Genomic DNA, 15,446 nt, shown 5'->3' with positions numbered 1-15,446 from the left:
ATACTATACAATCTGAAAAACATGTCAGTGGCAGCATAACAAACACACACTTCTTCCAAGAACCAACAGGCCAGTGTTTCAGCTCATCCAGTGCTTGTGTTGGGACACAGTGTGTGTATGTGTAACATGACCAGTCTGGCTAAATGATGTTTTTGAGATGCAGGCTCTACTGTTGGTTACAAACCTTTTTTTATTGTTGAACTTATTATTTGGGCTCTGTTGATTACTTTCCTTCCCTTCTTCTTTTCAATTAGTTGCCTTTTTGTGACATTGAAAAATAATTAAGAAGTATTGAAGGTGGTTCTCCCCCAGCAAAAGTACAGTTCACTAAATTATCTCAAACATGACTGCACTGTTCAGTACAGATCCTGTTTTGCTCAAGCTTTTGGAACAGCTGCATCTGTGGCTTCATGTCTGAGGTTTTCATGTAACACCCTGATATATGCAAAAGGTCACAGCTCTACACTCACTCTGCATGTTAAAATCTGTCAACAAGACGCCACCTGAGAATATATCAAAGCACATTGGGCAGATATACTCTGACTAGATGTACTGATCATGATTAACAATAGCAGGCATTGCAGAAGTGACACACACTGAAATAGTTCACACTTCCCCATGCGGTTTAACTGTTGAGAGTCATAGTGGTGTGTGTAAACAGTGGAACCTTAAGAACAAAAAATTTAATTGTTGTCTGAAGTGCAGTGGGTATACAGTGTTGTGTCTGGTGTTGTGAATCCCTGGAGTCTAATTACGTCTATTTCTAGTGTAGGCCAAAAAACAGGATGACCTGGAAAGTCCCAGCAAGTGTTCGGTCAGTTGGTGACTGACTAACTGAGAAGGAAGCTATGACCTACGGCTCAAAACAGTATCACTTTAGTTTACTCAGTGAATCACAAACAATGTTGAATCAGAGATGTTAGTGTTAGTGGCAGGGCTCTGTGGATGGCAATGTCGGTTTAACGGTCCACCACTTTGGTACGGACTGAAACATCTCAACACCATTTCTATGAAAGTTTGTACAGATATTCATGCTCCTCAGTGGATGAACCCCACTGACTTTGGCCACCGCCTGACTTTATACCTAGTGCAACCAGCAGGCCATACTTTTTACGCATCATTTGAAATATCTCAACATCTACACTGATTGCCACACAATCAATTAAGATATTAGATATTCATATTCTCAAGACAATTTATTGTTTGAGTATCCCCTGACTTCCCATTAGCCTCAACTATACTATGTGTTTAGTTCGAGGTAGCACGATGGTGTCCATGGTAAACATTATACCTGCTAAACATTTAGCATGTTAGTATTGTCATTGTGAGCATGCAGCACTATCTGTGTCAATATTTGTATGTCCCTGCTACGAGCCATTAAGTGTTTGTGTTGTCCAGACGTCTGACCATTCTTGAAAGACCATCCATTCGTGAATGTGATATCTCAGGAACGCCTTGGGGGAGTTTCTTCAAATTTGACAAAAACATCCATTTGGACCCGAGATAAACTGATTACATTTTGGTGGTCAAAGGTCAAGGTCAGTGTGACCTCACTAAAGACGTTTCTGGCCTTAATTCAATCATTTGTATTCCAATTAGGACACTTTCACCCAAATGTAATAGGATAAAATGATGAAGTGATGATATTTTAGACAGACATGGATGTAAACTGCAACTTGACTGTTTGGCGGAGGCACACAACTGCGAGGAGGTAACTTCTCTCCCTCTCTTCCCTCTGTCCATGATCCCTGTTTTTGTTGTGATGTTGTGTACAGACAGGACAGCTGTCCTGCTCGACCCTTCAAATCTTAATCACAAATACACACACTCTCACATATACACACAGTCACACACACACACACACACACACACGCACATACACACACACACACACACACACACACACACACACACACACACACACACACACACACACACACACACACACACACACACACCTGTTGCTGCTCCTCCTAGATGAGTTTCATCACTGGCCCAGATTCTCTGTTGTGAAACCCTGCTCATCAGTTTCTCTTGCTCTCCCTAGTCACCTCTCACATCTGCTAGCTTGTGTGGCAACCGACAGCACCACATGCCTCACGTGGTGTAGCATTCGCCCTCTTGTATGTTTCTTAAAATAACATCAGATCACCTATAGTTTTTCCAGTCCCCCACCTTTTCTCACCCTTTCCCCCCACTGTCCCCTGGACTCTATTTTCTGGCAGTGAGCGACTGAAGTCAGTGACTTCTGGTTTCAAAGAAGTGCACACAGCCTCCTGATCACATTCTGTTTACACCACAAGAAACAGCTGACTTTGGTCTCTAAAAGTCATTAATGAATGTGCACTATCACTTTAGCTGTTGCTGATCCTCACTTTACTAGAGATCTGAGTTACCTGCCTCTCTTCATTTTAACCTTATTCAAAACCATCCCAGCCCTATAAATTGTGGTCCCATGAACACTAAATCACTAGTTATATTCTGGCTGGCTGGCTTAATAGGCAACACTATCTGGTTCCCATTTTCCTGCACATCACCATAAGTTTTCTGAAGCAGAAACATACAAATTCATGTTAGCCAGCTGAGACTTCTTGGGTACCCCTGGTTTTAATTTCACCTGCAACAGGTGGAGCAAAGCCATTTCAACATGCTCCCTGCTAGATAGTATTTAAAGCTGTTCTTTGTAAAATTATACATTTTCTATGTTCTCTTCTGTGTGGATGTCAGGAACCTGCCTGGGCATGTGACGGTCCTGTGTGAGCGAGGTTAAACTGATGACACATACAGGACACGTGCTGCTCAGATTGCATTCAGCTGTCAACAGACTAAGCACTGGGAAGACACACTGTAATGAGAGATGGAGAGAGGCCACGTGTATATATTGAATTTTTATTATGAAAAATCAATGTTTAAACCCACAATAAGCATTACAAAAATATATTGTTTTAAACATTTTATAAAAAAAATAATAATCATTTTGAGACCATTCTTTTAGCCACAGATTCATATAGCAGAGTCAGTTATTATTTTGCTTACAGTAGATAGATATATGATGATGCAGAACTATGTTGTGCATTATATCGTACTATAGGGTATTGGGTCCACAGCAGTGAAAAAAATACAACTAAAAACACTGCCAACGGTTGTATTTTGTCTAAAGGCATCTAAAGCTACATTTTAAACACATAGTTATGCTTCTATTCAGATTTCACCACTGAAATATTTGGTTAACAGTGTTATCACAACATTTTCATCATCATTTAGTATTGAAGCAACAAATAGGGATCCAAACGTTCACCAGACACAGCAGCAGGTTCGGAACTAACAGCTGAGCACAGCTTTGACTTGCACCAAAACAGTACACAGCTCCAGGATTTAAAGATGACAAGTGAAATCTCATGATTTAGAGCAGGCTGAAAATAGCACTTTCACCCTTTCTTAAGTCAGACAAGTTGAGACAGGGATGTGGAGCAGGATAGATTGTTATCATAGGTTTGGTTGTTTAAAAAAAACATTGAAAAAGCCCATTTCAAACAAAAATGACCCAGGCAATAAGAAAAATCATATATATGTGGTATATATTTAAATTACTTGAGGTATGCTTGATATAATGTGTCATGGAAGTCTTATCCCTCATGGAAGTGGGAATAGTGCAGATCTGCTACAAAATGAAATAATTGTATCTAAAGATGTTCTGCTTGATTGACAGTTATAAATAAACTGGTTTCAAATGAGTAGCATTGGAATATGAATCCGGCCACGGCTATGACTTTGCCCATGTCTGTGAGACATGAGTCAGAGTCAGTGAGCCATGGTCAAACAGTTTATACGGCAGAGTCCCCTTAGATGTCCAAGTGTCTGTCTGTGGGTCATAGCAATCAAAATTGTCCGAGTCCTCGATGACGTCATGGCCGTCGATGTGACGTCCGCCCGTGACGTAGACTTTGTTGTTGAGAACGGTGGCAGAGTGGTGCATCCTCCTCTCCTTCAGGTTGGCACACTTAATGAACCGGTTGGCCTTGGTGTCGTATGCGATCATTCTCCTGGTGTATCCTTTGACAAGGGAGACATTAATTTTGAGAGGAGAGGCACGTGTGGCTCAAGCAGAATGCTGTGAGGTATTTCTACAATCTGATTCATCAGAGAGACACTAATGAATTATAGCAAAATGAATATGGTTATCTTTTTATTGATTTTCTTAGCTGAATCAAAGGTACCATGTGTACACATTTTAAAACATATTGTATTATAAGCCCGGGTCACTGCTATTATGTACCTCCAATGATGTAGATTTTGTCATCCACAATGGCTGCAGGAGCAGAGACATTCTTCACTGTTCTGTTCTCCATCTTATACCATATGTTCCTGGCAATGTGATACACCTACGGGAGGGGAGGGGGAGTAGGGGTGAAAGGAAACGATTGAGTGAATAATAGATAATGGTTCGACAGATAAACGAATGGAGCGGCATTGTGTCTCACCTGTATTATTCTGACTGGGTTCTGCATGGCATCTTCTCCTCCAAACACATAGATCCTCTGGTTAGTAGCAGCCACTGCAGGGTGCAGCACAGCCTCAGGCATGGGCGCCATCGACTCCCATTGGTTGAACATACTGTTGTACCTGATAGCATTATTGAGAGATTAGGGTAGGGATACCAGTACTTTCGTATCAGCTAATATCGAGAACCGATCCAATACCAGTGTGTTAAAAATATAAATATAATATTAATAATATTATTATTATTATCAACAGCATCATACTACTAACCCTGTATGGATGTGATTATGTAAATTATGGTCCATCTCACCTTTCCACACTGCCTCTCAGTCGTCTGTCAGGCCCAAGGCCGCCCAGGACAAAGATGAAGTGGAGGTAGGAGACACTCTGGTGGGCAAAGCGTGGCTCCAGCATGGGCTCTACCGTCCGCCACTGGTTGGTTTTGAGGGTGAGGGTGTAGACGGTCGGACTGACTTGGCTGGACTTTGTGTTTGTGGTCAGGCCTCCGATAACATACAAAACACTGTGAAGTGCGACATAGGAGGCTTTGTACAGACGAATGGGCAGCTTAGCAAGCCTCTGCCATTTCTCGGTCTTCTCATCAAAGACAAGTGCCTCCCTCGAGGTCTGCTCGCTTTTCTTCCTCCCTCCTACCACCACCAACATGTCGTAGTAGGAGTAGCGCCTCGGTGCCACCCAGAGAGGTTTGAAGTCTGCGTCAGCAATGCATTCTGTGCTGACGGAAAACATCAGCCGTCTCACAGATTCTATGAGCTCGGTGCAGAGATTGGAGGACTGGATCAGGGGGTCGTTGGCTATGAATTGGAAGAGGTAAGTGGGATGGATGTGGCGAAGGCGAACTTTCTTGAAAAGGTCACTGATGGCGCCTCGCCTGGATAAAGGATCATGATGAATCCAAGCAACAAGTGTCTCAAAGACCTGCTCCTCCTCCGCACAAAGGCTGTCATCCTCCAGGTATCCCATGAGCTCTGGTAAGGAGAGTTCACACAGATCCTCAGATACTGACACATCGGAGAAGCTCTTCATGGCCATCTCCTTTGCTTTGTCTCTCAAACTGTTACAATTCATGATCTCAGAGAGTCTAATCATGCTCAAGCAGTTCTCCGGACTGAGTTGCTCCTGAAGGAAGCTCGAGCAGGCTTCAAAAAGGCGGCCATATTGCAACATGGATGCCGCCTGCATCAGAGGCAGCACAATATCCATGCTGATACTGATGAGTCCTGTGTAAACATAGTCAATGATACTGCTCAGAATGGCTGATGAGATGCCCTTCAAGTCAATCTTAGTCTGCTGTTTTTCTATGAAGTTGTTGCAGAACATGGCTCTGAAGTAGGGGCTGCTGGAGACCAGGACGTTACGATGGCATGGGATCTCTGTGTGATCTGAACGCAGAGACACATCAGTCAGGATGTTCTCCTGCCTCAGTCTGTTGAGCTGCAGTAGCAGGTTGGAGGACTGCTCCTTGTCTTTGTAGTGGAAGACCTCAACTGCTGGTCGGTCCATGCTGAGGAGAGAGACCATGTTGTTATTGTCAAATCAGTTGGTTTTCAAGCTTTTTTAGATTTGTTGGTTGTTGTTATTTAATTGAAGCTAGAAGGTTGCAACTCTCAAGAATTTACAAAGATAATTGAGAAACAAACACATTACCACAAAGCCATGCCTGTGTCATCTATCCAAAATTCAGCCTGCAAATATTCTTGATAAACTCTCCCCCAAAACCACAGCCAAAATGTCTCGTTTACAGATTGCAAGTCATTTGAATTCTGTTCGACTCATAACTATAACACTTTGTTATATGGCTTTAGTTTATTGCCTTCAGGCAGACTGCCCCAATTCGGTGCTGCTGCACTCAGACAGCAGACATTTTCCAAATAGGGCGTACAGAACGCCTGTCTGATTCCTTTGGAGACTAATTGTCAAGTAGACTAAAGTAGATTACTCCATTAACACCTGCACAACTCTTTCTGCTGCGGGAAAAGTGGCCTAAACTGGCTTTTTGGCTTTTAAACTGAATGAATGTAAATGCAGCTTTTCACAGCTGTCACATGCATTATGAATGCAAAATGTGCAAAATAACCTCAAAAAATGTAGTAGCCTAAAGCAACATAATACAAAATGTCAACTTTAACAGACGATTGTACACATGCTAAACCTCATCATGTCAGCTACGTATAAAAAAAAGCTTTTGTTTGATTAATATTTACATACAATGTATTCAAAGCCATGCCAACATGATATATTGGACAAAACAAGTCCAAAGCTCCTGGCAGCTCATGAAACCTTACTAAAATACATCTCTTACCTGCTCCTCTTCTCTCTCTTTATTGTTTTTCTGGGTGTCCCACTGTGTTTTCCAAGCAATATCTCAGAAGAAAATCTGATGCCTTGACATTTTCCTGTACTCTCTTCCTCTTTGCTCTCGTGTTTTTGCTGTGTGACTGTATGATCCAAGCGGGGTTGTCTCTTTGTAGGAGCGTGCTGCGTACCGTTTGTTTGTTATGATCTCTTTCCACGAGGCCTCTGTGTACATTCCTCTCCCAAAAATAGAACTGCTCTTTGGAAACACGGCTGCAGACTCACATGTGACACAACAGAGCATTTTCTCAGTATGTGTCTGACTCCCTCACAAATCCTTCCTTCTATTTCTCTCAGTCTTTCTTTTCCTCCCCTCTAATACCATATATCTCTCCTTTTTCTCTATAACTTGCATTCCTATCCACTCTGGCCGCAGTAGCTCATTCTGTAGGGACTTGACAAGTGAACCAGACAGTCACCGGTTTTAGTCCCCAAATGCGTCAAGTATGTAGTGTGGACTGTTTGCCTGCCGAGGTGCCCTTGAGCAAGCAACCGGACTCCCACACTGCTCCCTGGGCGCTGTATAGTAGCTGACTACTGTTCTTAATACTAAAATGAGTTAAAATGCAGAGTTTAAATTTCGCTGTGTGTGTTGTGCTCTGTACACGTGTGACGATAAAAAGAGGATTCAAAATCTTCCATTTTCCATTTCTATTCAATCATCTCTATCTCTGTCTGCCAGCAGCACTGATTCTTGATAACACTCATTTTGTAGGCTGCTCACACTGTCGGCCGGCTGGTTAACAACACAGAGATACAAAAACAGGATTAGGTTACTGTAGAGGAAACATAAACACAAAGGTAGCAACCACATAATTTACTGGCCATGACTATTAGCATCACAACAAAGTTATCACCAGTTCAGTTACTATGTTTCAGATTAAACAAGAGGCTTGGCTTAATGTATAAAAATGTGTTTTTCTCTCGCCATATGATGCACCGCTAAATTTGGCTCCACTTTTAAAGAAGGTATTCATCCTTTAAGCATAAAGAAATGTCCTCATTTGACTGTACATCAACAACAGATGCCTGCGTTTCCTATCTTTGTATTTGTTAAGCTAATGTTCGCCTCATTTGTTTCATGCTCCCTGAAACAGATCAAATGTATCTACTATAGTACCAGCTTTCATATAGTGTATCCCAAAAGGTTCCTGTTCCTGTTCCAGAATAATCAAAGCTTGCTGGTCTGTTTCATAAATGTGGATACATAAAAACAAGAACACGCATTTCCAGTCGTCACATAGAGATGTGACATGTTTTTCTGATACTCAGGCTTGTTTACAGAGCTCGGCAAATCAGACATAAATAGCTGCTTGAGCTTTGACGATCACTAGACTCCAGTTCAATGTGGATTGCACAACAAAAAATCACCAGCTAAGACCATAAATTACTTGTGCTTCTACGTGGACATTTTGTCATGTTGTTGTTTATGTGCTACACTGCAGCACACACATGCAATACAATTCAGTAATTGCCAAACGGCATGCACAACCATTTGAAAAAAAAGAACAACATATCAAAGCAGAGTGAAAACATATGTGTGATATTACAACATTCCCACATGTGACACGATGAAACCAGCAGGCATGTAGCAAGCAGTCAAAACTAAATAGCACCATCTAGTGCTCGGTCTACAAAATATCAGTTTGGAAATTATGAAAAACGTGTTCTTGTTCTTTTTGTGTGTGTGGTCAGGGTTTTGTTTCAAGGTAAAATACACAATAAACAGGCTAAATTGTAAGACAATACGTTGTTATGAATACTTGCAGGACAACCGTGACTGTATCATACAAAGAAAAGTCAAACATCTCTGCCCTTCATGCGTGATATTGACATTAAAATGATCTCATTGATCTGTATATTCAAGGACAAACGCTTAACTTGTTTGCCCTGAGGACAGCAGTGTCATTTCATAGCCTGCACTCTCATGTTCAAGGCCTTGATAACATCCTTTAAAGTTAAGCACATAGTCTGCTATCTCTGTTCCTTCACCTTGGCAAGAAGGACTCATTAATGTCTGCCTTTAGGCAACAACTTATATTAAAAGTTAAGGCTTTGGCACACGGTGTGCAGCAGAGCATTTACATGCAGCAGCATTACTGTTGCCACCCGCAGCCCGGTGCTGTGTCTTCATATCACTAAATGATTATCTTCTCATAAGCACATGGTCTAATAGAGCCGATACCCAGGGGATTTAGATCCCACTGATTAGTTGTGTGTGTGTGTGTTGTGTGTTTGTGTGTGTGTGTGTGTGTGTGTGTGTGTGTGTGTGTGTGTGTGTGTGTGTGTGTGTGTGTGTGTGTGTGTGTGTGGAGGGCAGACAGCTCTCCTTGGTCAAATAAAAGACAATTTAAAAGCAACATGGACAGTGAGTTCACATTGAGTCAATTTCCTGTTCTGTACTTGACTTCATTTGATTGCACTCTACTTACTGCAGGGCTGCAGGAAATATTTAGTTTTGCATGTGGAGCCCTTTTTTTTCTTTTACATTTCATTACTTTTTCATTTGTGAGTAGTATTTAAATCATTTTAAAGGTTCCGTGACGGGCTAAAGAGAAAAAACAGGGGTAAGATAATGAATTCCTTTCATCTCTGTTTGCTGTTAAAGCCTTATTTATTACATCAATGTGAAAGTGAATGAAACCCTTTTGTAGCAGTGCTGCTCAGTGCTGTTCCACAGCCCACCAAGGCTTGGTCTGAGGTATAGTAGTTAGTCACTTTGTCTTGTCTGTTTAGATAACTTGCCTTGGCCCCACGGGCGCCGATTCTGCACTTTACTAAGTTGACTAAGCTGAGACTTACAGTCCAAACAAGTCTCGCTTCCACAGCTGAGTCAAAGAAGACTAGCTTCTTCTTCTTGGGATTTATGCCACTGACTTTTTCATGAAAAAATATTATTAATGATTCTCACATTGCCAATTGTAATAGTTATCTGAGCTATACAAGGTCAATATAAAGCTTTATAAAGACTAAGAGTTGAGCCATAAAAGCACCCATTAGGTCAGGTTCTAGTGAAGTTTTTCTTTAAAATGTCTGTTCTGGACTTTCAGATTATGTCATTAGGTTTAACGTACACAAATGCTGTGCATGCACTGGCTGCTGTTTTAAAAAATGTTTCCAGTGCATGCATGCATCATTTCCTGTGCATCTCCAGTTGAATCCATCACAGGAATGGCGGACTCCGCCACCGACAATGCAAACTACCATATAGAGAGAAAACTGATGAGTGTAAATACATCTAATGGATATAACAGCCATTACAGTTTTTTACAATTGCTATAACACTAAACACCATTCTCTCAACCAAATTATCAGTTGCCTAAACCATTTGTCGAATCAACCACTCTTTTAGCAAAACCCTAAACAAGTTCAAGTAGTTAGACACTATTTGCAAAACTCTAAACACATTCTCCTTTACTATAAAACACAATTCCCACTGTGATGCACATGTGTTGCAACATGCTAAACACAGGCAGCAAAAGTTGAACACAACTACAACACAGTGGTCATCGTTTAAACACAACGACTTAAAATTGTACACACTCGTTTCTAATGATGTGATCAACCGATTTAACACACTATATAAGCAAGTTCAGAGTGAATACCAACAATGGATAAAAATATTTTGAGAGGAAGAGAAGCAAGAGTACAAGTAAGATGTGATGGTCCAAGAGGAAGATATCAAGGCCGAGGAAGAACCAGAACCATCATTTCAGATGCAATTCGGCAACGGTCACAGACCATGTTCTTGTTCATGGCTTGACAATGAGGGAAGCAGGACAAAGAGTGCAACCAAATTTGAGTAGGTTCTCTGTGGCCACCATCATAAGAGCATTCAGAGAAGAAAACAGGTACAGTTAGAGATAGTTTGAATTTGATTCTATGGAAAGGCCCCATGAATACATTTTTGTAGATGAAGCAGGGTTCAATCTGACGAAGAGGAGAAGGCGAGGCAGGAACATAATTGACCAACGGGCCATTGTGGAAGTCCCTGGCCAGCATGGTGGCAATGTCACCCTTTGTGCGGCCATAGGTAATTGGGAGGTTCTCCACCATCATGCAACCCTGGTGCCTTACAACACCGAGCATCTTCTCACATATCTGAGTGGTCTTCGGGATTTTCTGATTGATCGTGAGCAGCAGGTTTCTCATCAGGCTGGGCCTCCTATTTATGTTGTAGTTTGGGACAATGTCAGCTTTCACCGTGCAGTCTGCATACGTGAATGGTTCAACATCAACCAGCGCTTCATAAATGTTTGTCTTCCACCATACAGCCCATTCCTCAACCCAATAGAGGAGTTTTTTTCTGCGTGGCGCTGGAGGGTCTTTGACTGGAACCCCTACACCAGGGTAAACCTCCTACAGGCCATGGAATTGGCCTGTGGTGACATAGGCGTGGATGCTTGTCAAGCCTGGTTCCGCCATGCCATGTTTTCCCCCCATTGCTTAGCAAGAGAAAACATTGCGTGTGATGTAGATGAAGTCTTCTGGCCGGACCAGCACAAAGGCGTGATGCTTCTGAGGCAGAGTGAATTGTACATTGACATTTTTTGCAGTTGGTTTTGTAATGTGCTTTATATTTACCTGTAATGTGCTTTATATTTACCTGTAATGTGCTTTATATTTACCTGTAATGTGCTTTATATTTACGTATGAAGTTTTCTTTGTTATTTGTATAAGTTGGGATAATTGTACTTTTGTTTAGTTTTGCAAAAATGTGTTAATTTACAATAAAACTAAATCAAAGTACATGCACTGGATGCAGTATTTTTTTTTGTAGTGTCTAATGAATGCTCTGTAGGTGTTTCTATTTGGACTGGAAAAGTGCATGATCTGAAAGCATTGTTTGATTTGTGCCAGAGGAGTCTGTGGTTTTGTGAATGTAGCTTGAGTTTTGTGTTTTGTGTTTAAAGTTTTAAGAAAATGGGTGAAGGTTTCAAGAAATGTGTTTTAGCAATCGTAAAAAACTGTAATAGTATCAACAATTGGTTTGGTATGATGAGAATCTAAAGGATTATACCTTTAAGATTATGTGGCTTTTTTCTTCTCTACGGCTGTTTGTAAGTGTTAATTTTTTTAACATTTGGAGGTAGTGAGTTGTTGACTCAAAGATTGCTCTGGCTCAGGTGGTCAACACCATCTTAAAGTGGTAAATGACCTGATAATTGGTATGAACTTGACATAACATGTACTGTGTATTACATTTGTAAACTACACTTCAGATGGAGTCAGACACTCGAGGTGCCGATGAACTATTATACTAATTTATTGTAGCAGAGTGCACAAACTGACACAAAAGTAAATTCTGAAGTCATATTGCAGCTGAATCATGTGAGGTATTGTTGATAAGAAAACAGATGGAGATGAGAAATTCAATCTAATATTTAGTTGGTTAGGCTGATACCTCTTCAGACCTTGTATCCACTAGGTGTCAGGCCAACGTTATGCAAATTTAGAGTAGAGAAAAGCTTTTGACTTTGTCCCCTGTGACTTCTAAGAAGCTCTCAAGGCTAAACTCACAGTCAGTCTGTAAACACAAGATGCATACACTGGTGAGATGAGAATTGCTTCCCTATTATTTTAGCTATTTTTAGGCACACACAACATAATATTGTCTAAAAATACACAGAAAAAAAATGAAGCTTTTCATCTATCTTCTTTTTTGTATTATTATTGCTGCAAACATTGCACTTTGGATGTCAAATCTGAAATGGCCAGATACAGAAACAATTGAAACAGACAGTGAGAATCATGTGATAACCTCTTGAGTCAATCTACCCTGGGGTATTACTCCCAAGTGCAAAGAGCTCCATGCCAGGCAACACTGAGAGCAGGGATCTGGCTTTGATGGAGAGACGTCCAAGCGTAAATCAACAAAGAGCGAGGGGGAGAGAGGGAGGTTTGAGGCGTAGTCTACAGAGACAAAGCGAGAGACAGTTGGGTTGGGGGTGTGTGTGTGTGTGTGTGTGTGTGTGTGTGTGTGTGTGTGTGTATGTTTCTGTACATTCACACATGCCTAAGCAGAGACGAGGTCTTAAATGGGCTTACAGTTAGCTGCTTAGAATTCTTGTGATGTACCCAACACACGCAGGACATGTTATTTGGAGGGAGAAAAAAAGTGCTTTGTAGCAACAAAAAATGTGGAGGTGGAGGGGGAAATGCTTTATGTTTACTCATTGTGCCCACTGTAGCTCTCACAAGGTTCCTCTCTTGTTTGCATGGCGGTCAGTCGTCGCTGCTGTGCTACATGGGAGATACTCCCTGTCCGCTAGACTGTGGGTGGAGGTGGGCGTTTATGGATATATTTTCACCTTTATGTTGCTACACGTGTGTGTGTGTGTGTGTGTGTGTGTGTGTGTGTGTGTGTGTGTGTGTGTGTGTGTGTGTGTGTGTGTGTGTGTGTGCGTGCGTGCGTGCGTGCGGCAGATATTGATATTCCACTAGTAGCAGAAGCTGAAGCCGATGTCTTTAAAGTGTCAGTCCTCCGCAGTCAGCCAGGTGTACCCGAGGTTCAGAAGAGAGAGGGCGAGTGAGGAAAGAGGGTAAAAAGAACAAGGCAGTGAGATAGTAATAAAGTGGAAAAGAGGGAAGCCATGAAAGACGGCAAAAAATATACAAAGGCAGAGGAGATGAATAGACAAACACAGAGAGAGGAAAGTGCTACAAACAGAGAGAGAGGAAGAGAGAAAATATATTGCGAGGGAATGACGAGAAAGAACTCTTTTGCAGGATTTTATGGAGGTGAAATTACTGAGATGTCTTTGAAGGCCTCTATGATTGTCTTCGCCCTCTGTGTTCTAGCCATCAGGCACACAGACAGAGAAACAGATGGACACAGGGGGAGTGGTGGATGCAGGGACAGGCAGAGGAAATGTCAGGTTTCAAAACAGAACAAATGAGGGGTTTTAAGGTTAAGCCAGGTCAGTGAGTCCATGATAACACAAAAGAATAATTTATGAAAAAGCATGGTCTGCCATAAAACAAACCACCAATCAAAAATGGAGTAACTATAGAGGGTTGGATTCGACTCTATATGGATATACAGTAATCATACCTTACGTTAAGGTATATATTTTTTCTTCGGTAGCCTTGTGTTTCAAACAGCTTGTCTTTCTTAAGAATACTATTTCAAAAAGTTAATAAAAAGTATTTTTAGAGCAGCACAAACAAACAGCACCCCTCTCATCAATGGTGGTAACAGGTTTCTGATGAAAAAGTAGAATTTCCTTCTTTGTCATCACTGTTTGAAGTATGACAAAGACTATTTAATTTCTAAAGCTGTTCCAATCATTGTTTTCATGTGAACAGTTGATAAAATGACCATGTGTAATGTGAAAGGGGTTAAGCTCGTTGTGGCGAATGCTCAAAGAATTATTAACATTATCATTTCCAGTCGTACCAGGCAGTTTTCAACAAAGAGCATAAAGTAAATCTAAAAACCCACTGCAGAATATTTGCCTAGCACCAATAACAGACAAAGTTAGCACCGAACATAGTGGAGTATTTAGCAGCTAAAGAACCAAAATATTTTTCTTGATCGTATGTCAAATACATATTCAATTTAAATTATGTCAAGCCGTTGACATTTGATTTCACACTGGACCTCCACCCTACACAGACTTTTGTTCTTTGTAGCCCTACTACTTTACCTGACTTCCTCCTTTGCTCCCGTCATAATTACTCCTGCCACTAGAGGCTGCTGCTAATCAGTTTACCAATAGATGATAATAGCCCACTGAGACAATTAGGAGTTAGAGTAGGGCCATACCCCCTCAAATCTATGCTGCCGATGACAAATAATAACTAATAACAATCGAAGCGGGTGTGGAAGCTTTCCATTGCAACCACAATCTGATCTATTGGCCACTGAGCTATTTGGGGATTAAGGGCCTTACTCAAGGGCCCCTCAGTGATGCATTGCTTTCTAATTCAACTTGATTTTCATTCAAAGAACTCTTCTTCTATGCCTCCCCATGTCTTCCTGGAAACCTGTTACACTGCTCCCTCTTTCCTCCAGCACTCCCCACGCTTTCTCGCTCTCATCGCTCTCATCGCTCTCATCGCTCTCATCGCTCTCATCGCTCTCATCACTCTCATCGCCCTCCCACACATTTCTAAACACTGTCCACATTAATGGAATGTACTTTAGTAGCAGATAATGCAGCTTGGGGATAACGACTGTCCTGACCTTGTCTAAGATGGCAGTGTTTTGTCAAACCAGACCCATTTGGTGCCTGTGTATGGATTCACATAAAAGGAACATCAAGAGCTAATCATCTAAACACTGATACAAGACTATTTGTAACAAACATTCCTTTGAATTAATAATGCCTCCTTCTTGTGAAAGTACTCTCTAGCCCTAAATCTGTTTTGGACACATGTATCTCTTGCCTGGAATGGCTGCATGTTGATAAAGTTAATGTGCTGGCTTGATATCAGCCAAAATACCATTCTTTCCATTTGATCAAAGCAGACACAGTGTTTAAAAGGATAAAAGACTATTCAAAGAAAGACCCTCTTAAAACTGTTGGGTTTTATTATGATCATTTGCAGTCTTGTCCTATCTGCAG

General features: G+C 41.3%; 1 protein-coding gene across 1 annotated transcript; it reads right to left on the bottom strand.

Moving 5' to 3' along the window:
• Window positions 1-2,875: 2,875 nt before the first annotated feature.
• On the bottom strand, window positions 2,876-6,984 carry LOC115021289 (kelch-like protein 38). The gene is made up of 5 exons (XM_029451613.1): window positions 6,824-6,984; window positions 4,811-6,025; window positions 4,482-4,623; window positions 4,277-4,382; window positions 2,876-4,053 (listed from the first exon to the last, which is right to left on the bottom strand). The coding sequence occupies exons 2-5, from the start codon at window positions 6,022-6,024 to the stop codon at window positions 3,764-3,766; spliced, it is 1,752 nt and encodes a 583-aa protein (XP_029307473.1). The 5' UTR covers window position 6,025; window positions 6,824-6,984; the 3' UTR covers window positions 2,876-3,763.
• Between the last annotated feature and the right edge of the window lie 8,462 nt (window positions 6,985-15,446).

Source organism: Cottoperca gobio, chromosome 16 (assembly GCF_900634415.1).
Source record: "Cottoperca gobio chromosome 16, fCotGob3.1, whole genome shotgun sequence".
In the NCBI taxonomy this organism is placed as follows: Eukaryota; Metazoa; Chordata; class Actinopteri; order Perciformes; family Bovichtidae; genus Cottoperca; species Cottoperca gobio.
This window is presented reverse-complemented; position numbering and strand designations above follow the sequence as displayed.